This window comes from Berghia stephanieae, chromosome 2, assembly GCF_034508935.2.
Source record: "Berghia stephanieae isolate SIO BIC M18660-M18661 chromosome 2, UCSD_Bste_1.3, whole genome shotgun sequence".
Classification (NCBI taxonomy): Eukaryota; Metazoa; Mollusca; class Gastropoda; order Nudibranchia; family Aeolidiidae; genus Berghia; species Berghia stephanieae.
This window is the reverse complement of record NC_088361.1, coordinates 87,123,312-87,136,531: the sequence shown is the minus strand read 5'-3', so window position 1 is coordinate 87,136,531 and position 13,220 is coordinate 87,123,312. Positions and strand designations below refer to the sequence as shown.

Here is a 13,220-nt window from a genome sequence, read left to right as displayed (position 1 = left end):
ACTCACATTCTCACAACGTAACCATATTTATAATGAGTACCTGACCGATAACAATAATATTGTCTCTGTCGAAAAATAAAAACTGTAACAGCGCCTCGCTGTCGTCATGTCTCAAACTGTTTATAACTGTTGATGTTGGCTTGGGACCAACGTATCCATATTAGCAGGTCTGACAACAGAGCATAATTATGGATTTTATTTAAGATAATTGTAATGGACAATATTGTTTGTTGGTTTGAGAGTATTTCCGTTACAACAATGAGCTCATGAAAGGTTGAGTTATCAGACATGCAAATAAGTAAGAGTCACTTGGGACCCTTTTTGGAGGGTACTATCTGCACGTTTAGTAGATATTAATTACACCATATAAAAGCTCGATTTTTGTTTGTTTTGTTTTTCTTTGTGTGAGTGTGTATGTGTGTGTGTGTGTGTGTGTGTGTGTGTGCTGTCCATTCTTCATTTTTGTTTTTGTTTTGTTTGTTTGTTTGTTTGTTTTTTTTTTTTTTTGCGAAAAGATATTTTTTCCTTGTTGGATTAAAGGGATGGTATCTAGTCGTTGGGGAAACTATTTCCCGATTTCTCGATTTACGGGTTCACTTCTCAACTTTCCTCCTTCCCCACCTCTTCCCTCTCTTCCTCTTCAAACTCTCCTCTCCCACTGACGGTGATTTCCCATTTGACGTACACGCAGAGACGAAGATCCAGGCCACACCAAGGTAAACATAGCTATACCTACATTCATATTTTCACAATAATATTTATGTACTTATTGTCTTCAAATTATAATCGTTTTTTGGCGTGACTATCCTACAAACGGTCAAACCGCAACTTGGCAAATATAGGTAACTCTAATTGATTTGGATTTTTTTTTTCGTCACGCAGTTAAGTCATATTACGCTATCTAGGATGTAAAACAGAATAAAACCAGAGAGGAATTCTCAAGAGGTGAGTATAAGAGATGTTATAAGATCAATACTAATATTTTCAAATATTAATTCGGGAGCATAATAAATTACTTTATTTATTCATTGTGCATTAGTACTAGCTATAGCGCTAGACTTTTATACTCAATAAACTTCCATCTTGATAACTTAAAAAAGTTAGCATAATTTATCGCAATGATGCAATTCGGACTAGTATATATTCTACGTTCAGTTATTTTATTTCAAATTGTTTATTTTAATTGCTTTATAAACGGTGCAGCGATTAAACCGTTTTTACGTCTTCTGGGCGACTCAGTACATAAACCTCCTGGAAAACACACCCGATATTATCATTCTTTTAGAAGGCACTCATTGGACAGGGATATTGTGCACTCCAGGGATGATGATAATGATGATAATATTTTAAACGACTTGAATCGAAACGATGTTTTGGGTAGGTAGTTAGTTACTGCATCAGTAATATCATATCAATTTATCAAATTTCTTCTGTTCCTGAATTATGAACATAGACGATAAGATGACTAATCTACTAAAGTGCGACCCAACCCCTCAAAACGGTGTTATTTGGAGTGGTTTAGATGAAGAAGGGGGTTCCCGATAGCTCAGTTGGTAGAGCACTCGCTTCAGACGCAAAGGGACCGAGATCGATCCCGGGTGCAGTCGAGATTTTTTTTCTGACCCCCCCCCCCCCCCTGTTCACCCAGCAATGAATGGGTAGCTGAGTCTGTTTGATTTGGTAAAGGACTTTGCGATAGATTAGGGTCCTATCCAAAGGATAGCAATCAATTGCTATTGTCCATTCCTAGTATACAGACCGGGATAAACTCCGGCTCCATGGGTCGAATTGCTCTGAGGACAATTTTTTTTACATGAAGAAAATTTAATACCAGGATTAGAAAATGTATGCATTTTGAAATTGAAGGAAGGGAAACTGATAGTTATATAAATTAAGCTTAAAATGTGTTTTCTTAAAAAATCAAACTGTTATAAAGCGCAATGTCCACTAAAATGCTTATAGCGCTTTACAGGGGATTATCCGTCTCCTACAGGATCACTTAAAACGTAGGACGAAATATGACACCTTTTAGGAGATATTACATTTTTATTTAGGACACAGACACAGCTGTTAACGGCCAGGAACTCGTTTAACTTTTAGGTGCTGTGAGCAGAGAATGTGAGTAAAGAGCATTTTCCAAGGCCTCAACTATGCGCCGATCACAGCATGACTCCAACCCAGGACCCTCTTATCGCGAAGGCGAGTGAAAGCATCATATCCACCCCGATATGCTACTGTTTTTAGACGATTGGTCACAAATTAAATATGACTCACCATATCTAGTTCAATACGATAAAATACGACGTGAACTTATTTGCAGGTCTGATACATTCGAACGCAATTATGGGCCTGATTTAACATCGTTGTAATGAACACATAATATTTGCATTGATTTGAGAGTATTTCCATTACAACAACGAGTTATCAACAATTTGCGTCATCAGACCTGCAAATAAGTACACCTCGATATAAAACCGCGTTAAGGGGGGCAGGGTCACCAGGGAGACAGGCATGAGTCCAAAAATAAAAATAAAAAATCATAAAAAATAGAGCTTTAAAGATACAGTCTTTCCCTTTGGATATAACACTAAAGAGTAATTTACCTTCCTATGATATAAATGTGTTTTTGTGTGTTTGTGTTAAGTAAAATGTGAAAAATTGCATTTTTTGTGATAATTCCATATGAATTGGTGTTGCTGTGGTGTAAAGATACAGTCTTTGAATCGCAACATGACCTAACGTGTGGCTGTGTGGTCTTGTGGTAGGACACTCGTCTCGCTTTCGGATCGGAAGGTCCTGGGTTCGAGCCTCGCTGGCACATAGTTGAGTCCCCGAAAAAGGCTCTTTAATTATATTAACTCATCGTACTCAGGTGTAAAATGAGCACCTGGCCGTTAACAGCATTGTCGGATAAAAAGCAATTTCTCCTAATAGGCGTCAAGTCTCGTTGTACATGTTACGTGTTGTAGTTGGTCAGGTGTCCTTTGTAAAACACGTTATGTGGATATTGAGTTATATAAAATCTCAAGATGTTTTTTTGTTCTTAACTCACAATTTCTCACCACACTCGTGTAAAAAATGTGTATCAGGCCGGTGAAAGTGTTCTAGCTGTTTTAAATGCATTTGCTCTTAATGTTTCGTCCTGCATGACAGATAGTGTTGCTGTTGGTTGGGACCCGTTGTAAAAAGCTGTTCGCGCATTTAGTGAATCATTCTCCTTACCGATGATCATATTATTGCAGGTCTGATAACCGGACGCAGTTATGGGCTCGTTTTATTATTGTTGTAACGGAGAATATTTTTGCGTTGGTTTTTTTAAGAGTCTTTCCATGACAATTATTAGAGCAAATAATTTGGGTTATCAGACCTGCAAATGAGTTCACGTCGCCGTATACAAAAGTTAATTTGTTACATAATCAGTCGGATGGTGAAAAGGTTTGAACTGAGATATTACCAAGTTTAGTTAGAAGGTCGATTTTTATTATTTTTAAATGGGTTCTTGTCGTAAATTATTAAATCAATCCTTTTTGTACATCTTCGGGAAACATCAAAGCTTAATTTCACTTTTTTACAGCTAGTCAAGTTGAAAAAGTATGAAATTTGAGAAAAGTTGATGAATACCTTTCCCATACATCTGACCATCCCTTCATGAAAAATCACCCAATTTACTTCAAATAAATATTAGAATACTCTGGGGAGCGTATTCTTTCAAAAAGTGAAAATAATTATTTTAAAAAAATGTGAATCCAAAATTTTCACCTCCCAACTGAATATGACATGCACTGACACATTTTTTAATTTTCAAATATCTAATCACAGATGAGATCACTTGGATTACAAATCATGTGGAAGGAACGCCAAGAAGAAAGAGGGATACCAGCAATAATAATAATAATAGGAGAATTCGAAACCAACGCCGCCCACCAACAAGAAGGTATATAATCTATAAGATACAATCAATATCAATGCTATTAAAAAAATAGTTGTTACTGACATTGTCCAGTATTGCTTGCCTTTTATGTCAGCTAGGAATGATATGTTGCGCCATTGATACTAAAAACGTTATCACCATCATCGTTATCATCATCATCATCATCATCATCATCATCATCATCATCATCATCATCATCATCATCATCATCATCATCATCATTATCATCATCATCATCATCACCATCATCATCATGATCATGATCATGATAATCATCACCATCAATACAAATTGCTACCATCCTCATCATCGTCATCATCATCGTCGTTGTCTTCGTCATCATCAGTACCATCAACCCAACTTATACTACCAACATTCATCACCACCAATACAACTTCTGCCACGAAACATTATCACATTCTTCTTCTTCATCAAGATTATCAAAATTCCTGAGTTACCTTTACCTTATTAAAAACAAACAAAATCAGCTTTTGTATGCCAAGTGACATCATTATCAAGTAACGGGAGTTGCATTGGTGTCTATCGGATTATGTAACTGACCATTCATATCTGATTGATCACTCGCTCACTCAATCCTCTCTGGGCCTGCTGGCATTTAAGGCGATGCAAGGGATCTCCACCTGGTCCTGTCAGCAGCTATTCTTGGGGCCATCTCGAGCGACAGACCTCTCTGTTTTAAGTCTCTCTCTACGGTACGTCTCCAAGTCTCCTTGAGACTGCCCCGCTTCCTCTTTCCATGGGGTGTCCATCGCAGAGCCTTTCTTATCAGTGTTTCATCAGGTCTGCGACAGACATGCCCCAGCCAACCATTGCCATCTTCTCCTTTTAATGAGACTCTCCAGAGATTCCACTTCAGCTCTCGCTCTCAGGTCCTCATTTGAGGTATCTAATTGATACGGGTTGATTATTGCACAAACGCCGCATCGCCACTTTGATTGAGGAGGTGGCGCTGTCTACCAATGACCGGACCGGGTAGACACATTTAATAGATTACCTCTCTGACCTTAATAGGGCAACATCTTCTAATCTTCCGGTTCCAAAATAATTGAAAATGTATATGTAACCAGTCCTGCGAAGGAATAATAATGAATAGGTTACATATTGAATTATAAGGTTGCATAAATATTTTAGTATCAGGATGTATAGGCGGAATCTTAGAATTACAGGACGACCAGCATATTATTATATTTAGACTAGATAATAGGGTGCCATCACTCTGAAACCAGAAGATTAATCACATATGGTATGTATCCTGTTCTCCGGTGGTTTTACACTTCGAAAGAGATTTGAACCAGTTTTTTGACATCACACATTTAGTGTTCCCTTTTGGATGTGAGAAAACGTTAAAATTTGATTATACTTCAATCGTCTATTACATTGAACTAGAGTCGGCAGGACAGAGGATGTCTGTCAGAGTGACGTTCGGATTATATTCAATTCAATTCAAAGTTGTTGTTTTTTTAGGCAATAAGATTCAACAGTTGTGACGTCACATCCATCGTAATGACGCAAAGTAACTTAGCAACTGGTTCTAAACTATCGGAACAATGGCAGACGCCCTTATGAAATACTTCTCCGACGAGCATAAAGGTGTATCCAGAGGAGAAAAACATTATAAATCTAATCATGTTTTGACTTTTATACATCCTGATCACATGACAAGTGAAAAAGTTTTAGCCCGCATGAAGAATAAAAAGTACCAATTTTCTTTGTTTAGAACCACGCTGCTCGTTGCTGGGCGGACGTGACATCCGACTATTGAATCCAATTGCCAATATAACTCATACATGAATATAATGTTTCAAATCAACTAATTATAGAGCCTTAAATCATCTACATCGTATTGGCTTGTTTCCAAAATTAGTGGTCGGATCAGGAAACAAGAATTTCCTGGTTTACGCTGTTCAAATAAAGAGGAAAAGATCAGTCCTCGGGCGACCTTAAAGGTACATGGAGGACATCCGGATTGTGGAGATACGGACTCGACAAACCTGACAATGTGCTGTTTTATTGTTTTTATTGTATTGTCGGCTAAGAGGGAAAGAGGTTGACGAGTACTTTGATTAGTATTTGTGACACGTCGTCTCAAAACGGTATTATGTCGGAACGAACCATATGCGTAAAAGCCGAATTTAATGTTAAACTGGTCAAAAATATAAATTGTTGGCATCAGTACCCTAAAATATGGTTGCCATTCTCCTCAATAAATCATATAAGCTCAACACAAGCTGATATTTCTGGCTATAAATTCCATTTTCAACATCTTAACCACCCGACTTAATACCGTTTTGAGGCGAAGGTCACACTTTTGTATCTTACTTTTGGAGCCGTTATATTCGAATTTCTTCGATAAGATAAATTACTTTATAAACATTTATATATCGCATTTCCGCATATAGCGGATTTATCATGCTCAATGCGGTTCACGTTTTATTTATGTCCGCAGCAGTCCATATAGAACCATACTTCCATTTCATAAAGTCCTAGTTGTTTGCTAGGCATCCCTTTTTTATCATGCAATGTGCGTCATTGGCTATATCCAGATACTCATTCACACCCGAGTCAATGCTTTTTATATTATACAAAAGACGGAAAACTTATATTATACGAATAATATTGTCTTTTTCATTCACCAGGATACCGTTGACCCAATATTTGGGGGGCACATCACGTGACCAAGAAACGATAAGACCCCCAATTGTCCGGAGTCCTCGCTTGAGGTGAGCAATAATCTATGTATAGATGGAACGAAATTAACGTAACTCAACTCTTCGCTATTGTCATTTTAATAAGTCCCGCTAAATTATATCAACCAGACCATATTTTACGTTTAAAGGTTACACATGGTTGTAAGTTATATCCGATTGGCGGATGTTATGAGTATTTTACCTAAGCGCATAGCATCAATATGCGCATGATTTATCCTAATCTGAGTTTACTTCAACTTGATTTGACTTAAGCCTTTAAAACCCCCAAGTCGGAGAATGTGCCACCGGTGATGCTAAGCCATTTGATTGCTCCATGAGCTGTATTACTTCAAAGTCTACGTATTCAAAGTATATATATATATGTATATATATATATATGTATGTATATATACACAGGGTGTCCCAAAAATGTATATACATTAAAAATGATTGTAAACGTGGAATTTAATTAGATGTTATTATTTTAATGTAGTTAAAATGCAGTTGAAAAACAATGAAATGCTCCTTATAAATAACATTACACTTATAAAATAATTAACTTTTATGAAATGCCACCTTTACAATTATTTTTAATGTGTATAAATTTTTTTTGGGGGACGCCCTGTATATAAGAGAGAGAGAGAAAGAGTGAGAGAGAGAGCGAGCGAGAGAGAGAGAGAGAGAGGGAGAGAGAGAGAGAGAGAGAGAGAGAGAGAGAGAGAGAGAGAGAGAGAGAGAGAGAGAGAGAGAGGCATTAAACAGTTGATTTTACATCTAAACTTTTTGCAAAATTTAAAACGTCATTGAAAATGTCCAACATTTTCTTTCTTCACACACAGAATCCCATTGAGTCAATATTCGGGCAACGCAACACAAAACCGAAGACCGGTGAGACCTCCAATAGTGTGGCGTCCTGGCGGAAGGTAAAAACAAAAAATACCAAAACAAATTTTAAAAAACACAACTTTTATACTGTTTTTCTGTTAAAAAAAAGATTTGGCCATAAAACTCATCTTTAAATATCGATCGATTAAAATGATCTTCATATTGACCAAATACTCAAACCAAAATTTATGATACCTTTCTTTTCAGATCACATATGTTTCATTACAGATGTTAATTCAAAGCTTTGGAAAACATTTCTGTACAACACAGCGAGCTACATTTTTTCCTCTAATATAAATAATATATAATATACAGAGTATCCAACTGGAAGAAACAACGGTTAATATTTGAGCCAGTTATTTTTGTTAATGATTCTATTTCTAGCTAAATCAAACCTTTATGATTTTTCAAAATATGACAATAACGCAACCAATTTGTTTTATAAAAACTATGAAATTAAGAATGATAGTGAAAAATATCACATTGTCTTCTACATTCTGACACATTGAAATTACTCACTAACTTGATAACATTTTTGTAGCTAGAAGTCGTGAATAAAGCAATATAACAACTCCGACTTCAACGAAAAACTAGCGACTGACATGCTTCTTCTATAGATAGAGTGCGCTTAGCTAAGAAGTTCACAACATTGCCATCCGGAAGTAAAACGGACCAACACACAAAACTATGTGCAACCTTAAATGTTTATAGTCTGGTTAATACAGTTTAGTGAGAATTACTCATAAACATGGATGGCAAAAAACAGTAACAAAGATCCGAGTGACGTCAACTTCATTCTATCTATCTATAGAGAGATTTAAATTGATTTTAAGTCATATTAAACCTAATTAGAAATTTCATATTTTTGAGGTTTAAGAAACAAAACTCGGTCAATTTGTAGCCAAATGTTATAATTAAAGCGTAAAATTCAGTTGCTTCATCACCTTGTCATATATAATACCGTTTAGAGACGATAGGTCAAATATTTACAAAAGCAAGACTTTTCGCTGAGTCATGCGGGCGTACGCTGTATGACGTAAATATCTCATGGTCCGCTAACATCATGACGTTTACAAAACATCAAAAAATGTCAGGTTTCGTTCGTTGATGTTATTTTGTGCTGTGAATACGTCAAAGGGGGTCAACCCATACCATGTGACTTTTACGTGATTCGGGTTAAAGAGTGGGTACCAAAAGGTTGGCGACACAAATTTAATGCATTTTGAGATTACCATCAAAAAAAAAAAAAAAAGAAAAGAAACAACAACAAGAACAACAAGAACAACAAAAAAAAAAAAAAACAAATACCAAAAAACAAAAAACAAAACAAAAACAAAACAAAACAAAAGAAACAATGACAAACAATTGAGGTTTCTTCAATTGCGCGATGTCCCTCTCAATACACCAATGCCTCAAACAAAACAAAAAAAGAATAAAAGTTTGACACGTTGAATGATTTATTAAAACGCATCCAGGTCACTAATACAATACCTTTTCCACAGAGAGAACGCACATACAGGTCAGGTACTCATTTTACATCTAAGTGTGGTCAGAAATTTCTAGTAAAGAGCCTTTTCTAAGAAGTCAATGTTGCGGAGCTTGAACCCGCCCAAGACTTAAAAGTTACATGTCTAGACATACACACCAAGCGCACATTACCCGAGTCCAAGTGGAGTCTTGCTTAATGATGGCAAGGGTTTAGTGTTTCCTTCACAACGCATCTGTCTTACCTTTAATGTTATAACAGTCTCAGACCTACCTACTTGGAATTGGAAAAAAAATCGTAGTTTTCAGGGATTATAACATAGTAGGCATTATAACTCCCATTAAAAATTACCAGTTTGTGTTTAAATACATTAAATTAATACTTTAAACTCCTTTATATACTAGGGCATAAAAAATCGTATTTCTACGAAATTTTCGTAGTAGTAGGCAAGTCTGCATTCTTGAACTTCTACGTTTGAAATTGGGATAAGTTCCAAATGCAGTGCGTGACTTTGGGAGCGCACATTGAGAAAGCGTCCGAAGTTGCAAACTTAAAACATTTAAAAATCTTATTATTATACCCTTCCAATGACATCGTCCATATTATTTCTTATCAAAATTAATTCTTTATTACAACGATTAGTGCTGGAATTTTACGAGTTGACATTAAGATTTATCATCGTGGTCAAGACAGAGTTACGCGTCAAAATCTATTTTTTGTAAACTTGGTTGTTGCCGGAGAAATAAAAATTCTTTTATTAATTTTTGTTTTGTTTTGTTTTGATTTTTTTATTTTTCAAACAAAGGATAATGGGATAATCTCATAATAGTTGTGCTATAATGCTTTTGTAAAATCAGGTTTTCCCAAAAACCAAAGGGGTAAAATTATTTATTTCTTTTAATACCCGACCACAATGTGTCTAACTTAGTGTGTCTTTGTGGTCTTGTGGTCTTGTGGTCTTGTGGCATGACACTCAGAACTGACCCGGAAGGCTTTGCTTTGAGGCCCTCAACTTGCAATCAAGTAATAGTCGGATGCTCCCGATCCGCCCAGAGAGGTATTATGTTGGTATAAAAGCCTGGTGTTATAAAAGCGAAGTCCCAGGTTCGAGAGTTTTTGCCAAGATTGGGGTCATTGAAATCGATCGATATTTGAAGGACGAGTTTTCTGGCCAAATTTTCAAATATGAGTTTTTCCAGAGCACGGCAGAGTAGATAATATTATATTATGGGATTTAAAAAATTCAAATATTTTATTTCAATACGGATAATTTAGAGTATTATTTTAAGCCTTTCTCTCCAAACATGGCACGCTAATGTTAAAGAAACAGACTTTCTATTTATCTAGTATAATATTATTTGGATCCGGGTGTTCGCGATAACTCTACCATCACGATGTTGGCCGTTTAAAAAAGGATAATAATAGAAGAACATTTTGAATAAATGTAAATTTGGTTTCACATGCTAAATGTTGCTTCAGGGCCCCAATAGCTTAGTAGGTAGAGCACTCGTTTCACACGCAAAGGGACCGAAATCGATCCCGGGTGAAGTCCGTTGCTTTTGAAACTGGTATAAACTCCGGATCCATTGGTCTAATGACTCAAAAGGACTACTTTAAGTACGGCTTTGGGGTCCTCTGCCGAAGTCTCAGGTTTGGAAAATTTTGCCAAGATGAAGGTAATCTTAGCCGAGTGATATTTAAAGGATGTGTTTTCTGGCCAAAATTTTAAATACGTGTCTTTTTTTTTTTTAGAATACAATAGTATTAGGGCGCTTCTTTATTCTATTAAAGTATAAATATTTTAGTAATACCCTAACTCTTCCCCCCTTCTTTTGCTTCAATGTCTAAATATTTTCTTTTACCCACCAGGAACACCGATTTTATTAGAGTCGTCACGTTATCCATTTCATACCAGCAACCTACTGTGAGGTAAGAAATTCATGAGGGATAAAAAAATAAGAACACACACACTTTACTTACACACAAATACACACAGTCACACACACACATTCACACACAAACACACATTATTTCTCTTCTCTCTTTTCTCTCTCTCTCTCTCTCTCTCTCTCTCTCTCTCTCTCTCTCTCAATCTTTTGTCTAAGCTACTTTTAATCGAAAAAAAGATCTCTCTTTTTAAAAGACAGACATACAAACGAACACGTATATATATATATATATATATATATATATATATATATATATATATATGTGTGTGTGTGTGTGTGTGTGTGTGCGTGTGTGTATGTGTTTATGTGTATCTGGATGTGGAAGAAAGAATATGTTTTTTTTAAAGTACACTAAACAATCAAAGCAATATGTATGGTAAATAAATAAGTTTATCAAAAGTATTCAAAGCTCATTTAAATATCTATTCAAAAGGACTGATAATAAAATTGCCGGTTGTTGTGTAGCTTCTATTTCGTCTAGTTCTGAAAAAAAAACGCGTATTTAAAATTTTGGCCAGAAAACTCGCCCTTCAAATATTGATCGATTAAAATGACACTCATTTTGGCAAAAACTGTCAAACCTGGAACTTTGCCGAAGCCACTTTACGCTTTGGACAGAAAAGAACGCTTCATTTGTCGATCAAATAAAATGACCCTATCCCCCCCCCCCAACCCCACCCTCACCCCAGCTCCGGTTAGAAATGGTTAAATCCAGAATAAGTGTTTTAAAGAATTTTGACAAGTCGGGGGGATTATTCTAATTACCTATTTATGAAGTAAACTTTTATGTGACATATAGATAAATATATGCCCCCCCCCCCCCCAAAAAAAAAAAAAAAAAAAAACAAAACAAAAAAAAAAAACAAAAAAAAAAAAAAAAAAAAAAAAAAAAAAAAAACAAAAAAAAAAAAAAACAAAAAAAAAACAAACAAAACAAAACAAAATAACCAAAAAAAAAAAAAAACCCAAACCAACCCCTCCCCCAAAATAAGAAACAAACAAACAAAAACAAGCAAACAGTCAAAGCAAAAAACATCAACAAAACAACAAACAATTAAGCAAATAAACAAACAAAAGCATTTAGAAATTTAAGCACGTTAGAGATGAGAAAGTAGACCAGCAAGATCTTATAGGCGATACGTCGTCATTTAATGTTTATACTTACCTCAAGTATTCAACATGAAAGTATTCAGGCCACAACGTTTAACATAGAATAAAACCGCAGTTTTAAAGGGGAGGGTGGGGGGGGGGGGGGGTATGCGAGGCGGTCCAGGAAAATGGTTCACGTCTGCCTGGAAGTATTTTTATGACTACTTAAATGTGTTTTGGGACTTTCCGATATAGATAGTATATGTGCTTGGCTAATAAGCTCACAACATTGCCATCCGGAAGTATAATGGACCAACACACAAAACTAGGTGTGACCATGAACTTGTATAGCCTGGTTAATACAGTTTAGTTATAATTACTCATAAATGAGGATGTCACAAAGCAATAACAAACTTCATTCTATTTATAAAATGTGTTTGTTTGCTCTTTTCTGTATAGATAATTTAATAAAATCTTAAAATAAAATTTGCAGTTTTAGCATTTAATCTATTTCCCCATAGCAATTAAAACATTGAAATGACGTTCTCAAAACCACTTTTCGACAGATTGTCAACTTAAAATGTCAATTTTAAACATTTTTTTGGTCATGAAATGAACGGTAACATTTTTTAAAAAATTGTCATTTAAGACAATTAATTGATAAATTACCTCAAAGTACAATTATTTTCCTAGAGCGCATCACATAATTTTATTGACAAAGCTCTGATACAGACCGTTGTATCGAGCTGGATCACATGTGGCTTTTAAAACTGTTTGAAATTTATTTGAATGTTTAAAAAATAGATTTATTTATCTATTGATTAATTAATTAATTTTTTGTTTGTTTATTCAGTCATTTATTCCCAATGAACTTTGACTGACGTGCAAATTTTAATATAAAATATTCCTTCAAAGCCATTAAGCCCGTGGAGTCAAGAATTTATCCCGATTTCTATAGCATGAAACGGACAATAGCACTGGCTTGCTATCCTTTGGATATGACGCTAGTCTACCATAGAGTACAAACAGACCCAGCTGCCCAAATCGCCCATGAGCCTATAATAATTTGGGTTATCAGACCTGCAAATAAGTACACATCGGCTCAGAACATGATATGAATTATATAAATTCTAACCACGCATATTCTCTTTTGTTCAAACAGACAATCTCCA

The 13,220-nt window shown here is 35.5% G+C and overlaps 1 protein-coding gene across 1 annotated transcript in view; it reads left to right on the top strand.

Moving 5' to 3' along the window:
• Positions 1-947: 947 nt before the first annotated feature.
• Positions 948-13,220, top strand: part of LOC144965743 (uncharacterized) — a 14,573-nt gene continuing 2,300 nt past the window's right edge. Inside the window, exons 1-6 of the mRNA XM_078901388.1 lie at positions 948-1,377; positions 3,820-3,934; positions 6,589-6,672; positions 7,479-7,562; positions 10,880-10,939; positions 13,211-13,220. The exon at positions 13,211-13,220 is cut by the window's right edge and continues 2,300 nt beyond it. Coding sequence (XP_078757514.1) covers positions 1,119-1,377; positions 3,820-3,934; positions 6,589-6,672; positions 7,479-7,562; positions 10,880-10,939; positions 13,211-13,220 — 612 coding nt within the window. The 5' untranslated portion in view covers positions 948-1,118. The remainder of the gene's footprint in view (positions 1,378-3,819; positions 3,935-6,588; positions 6,673-7,478; positions 7,563-10,879; positions 10,940-13,210) is intronic.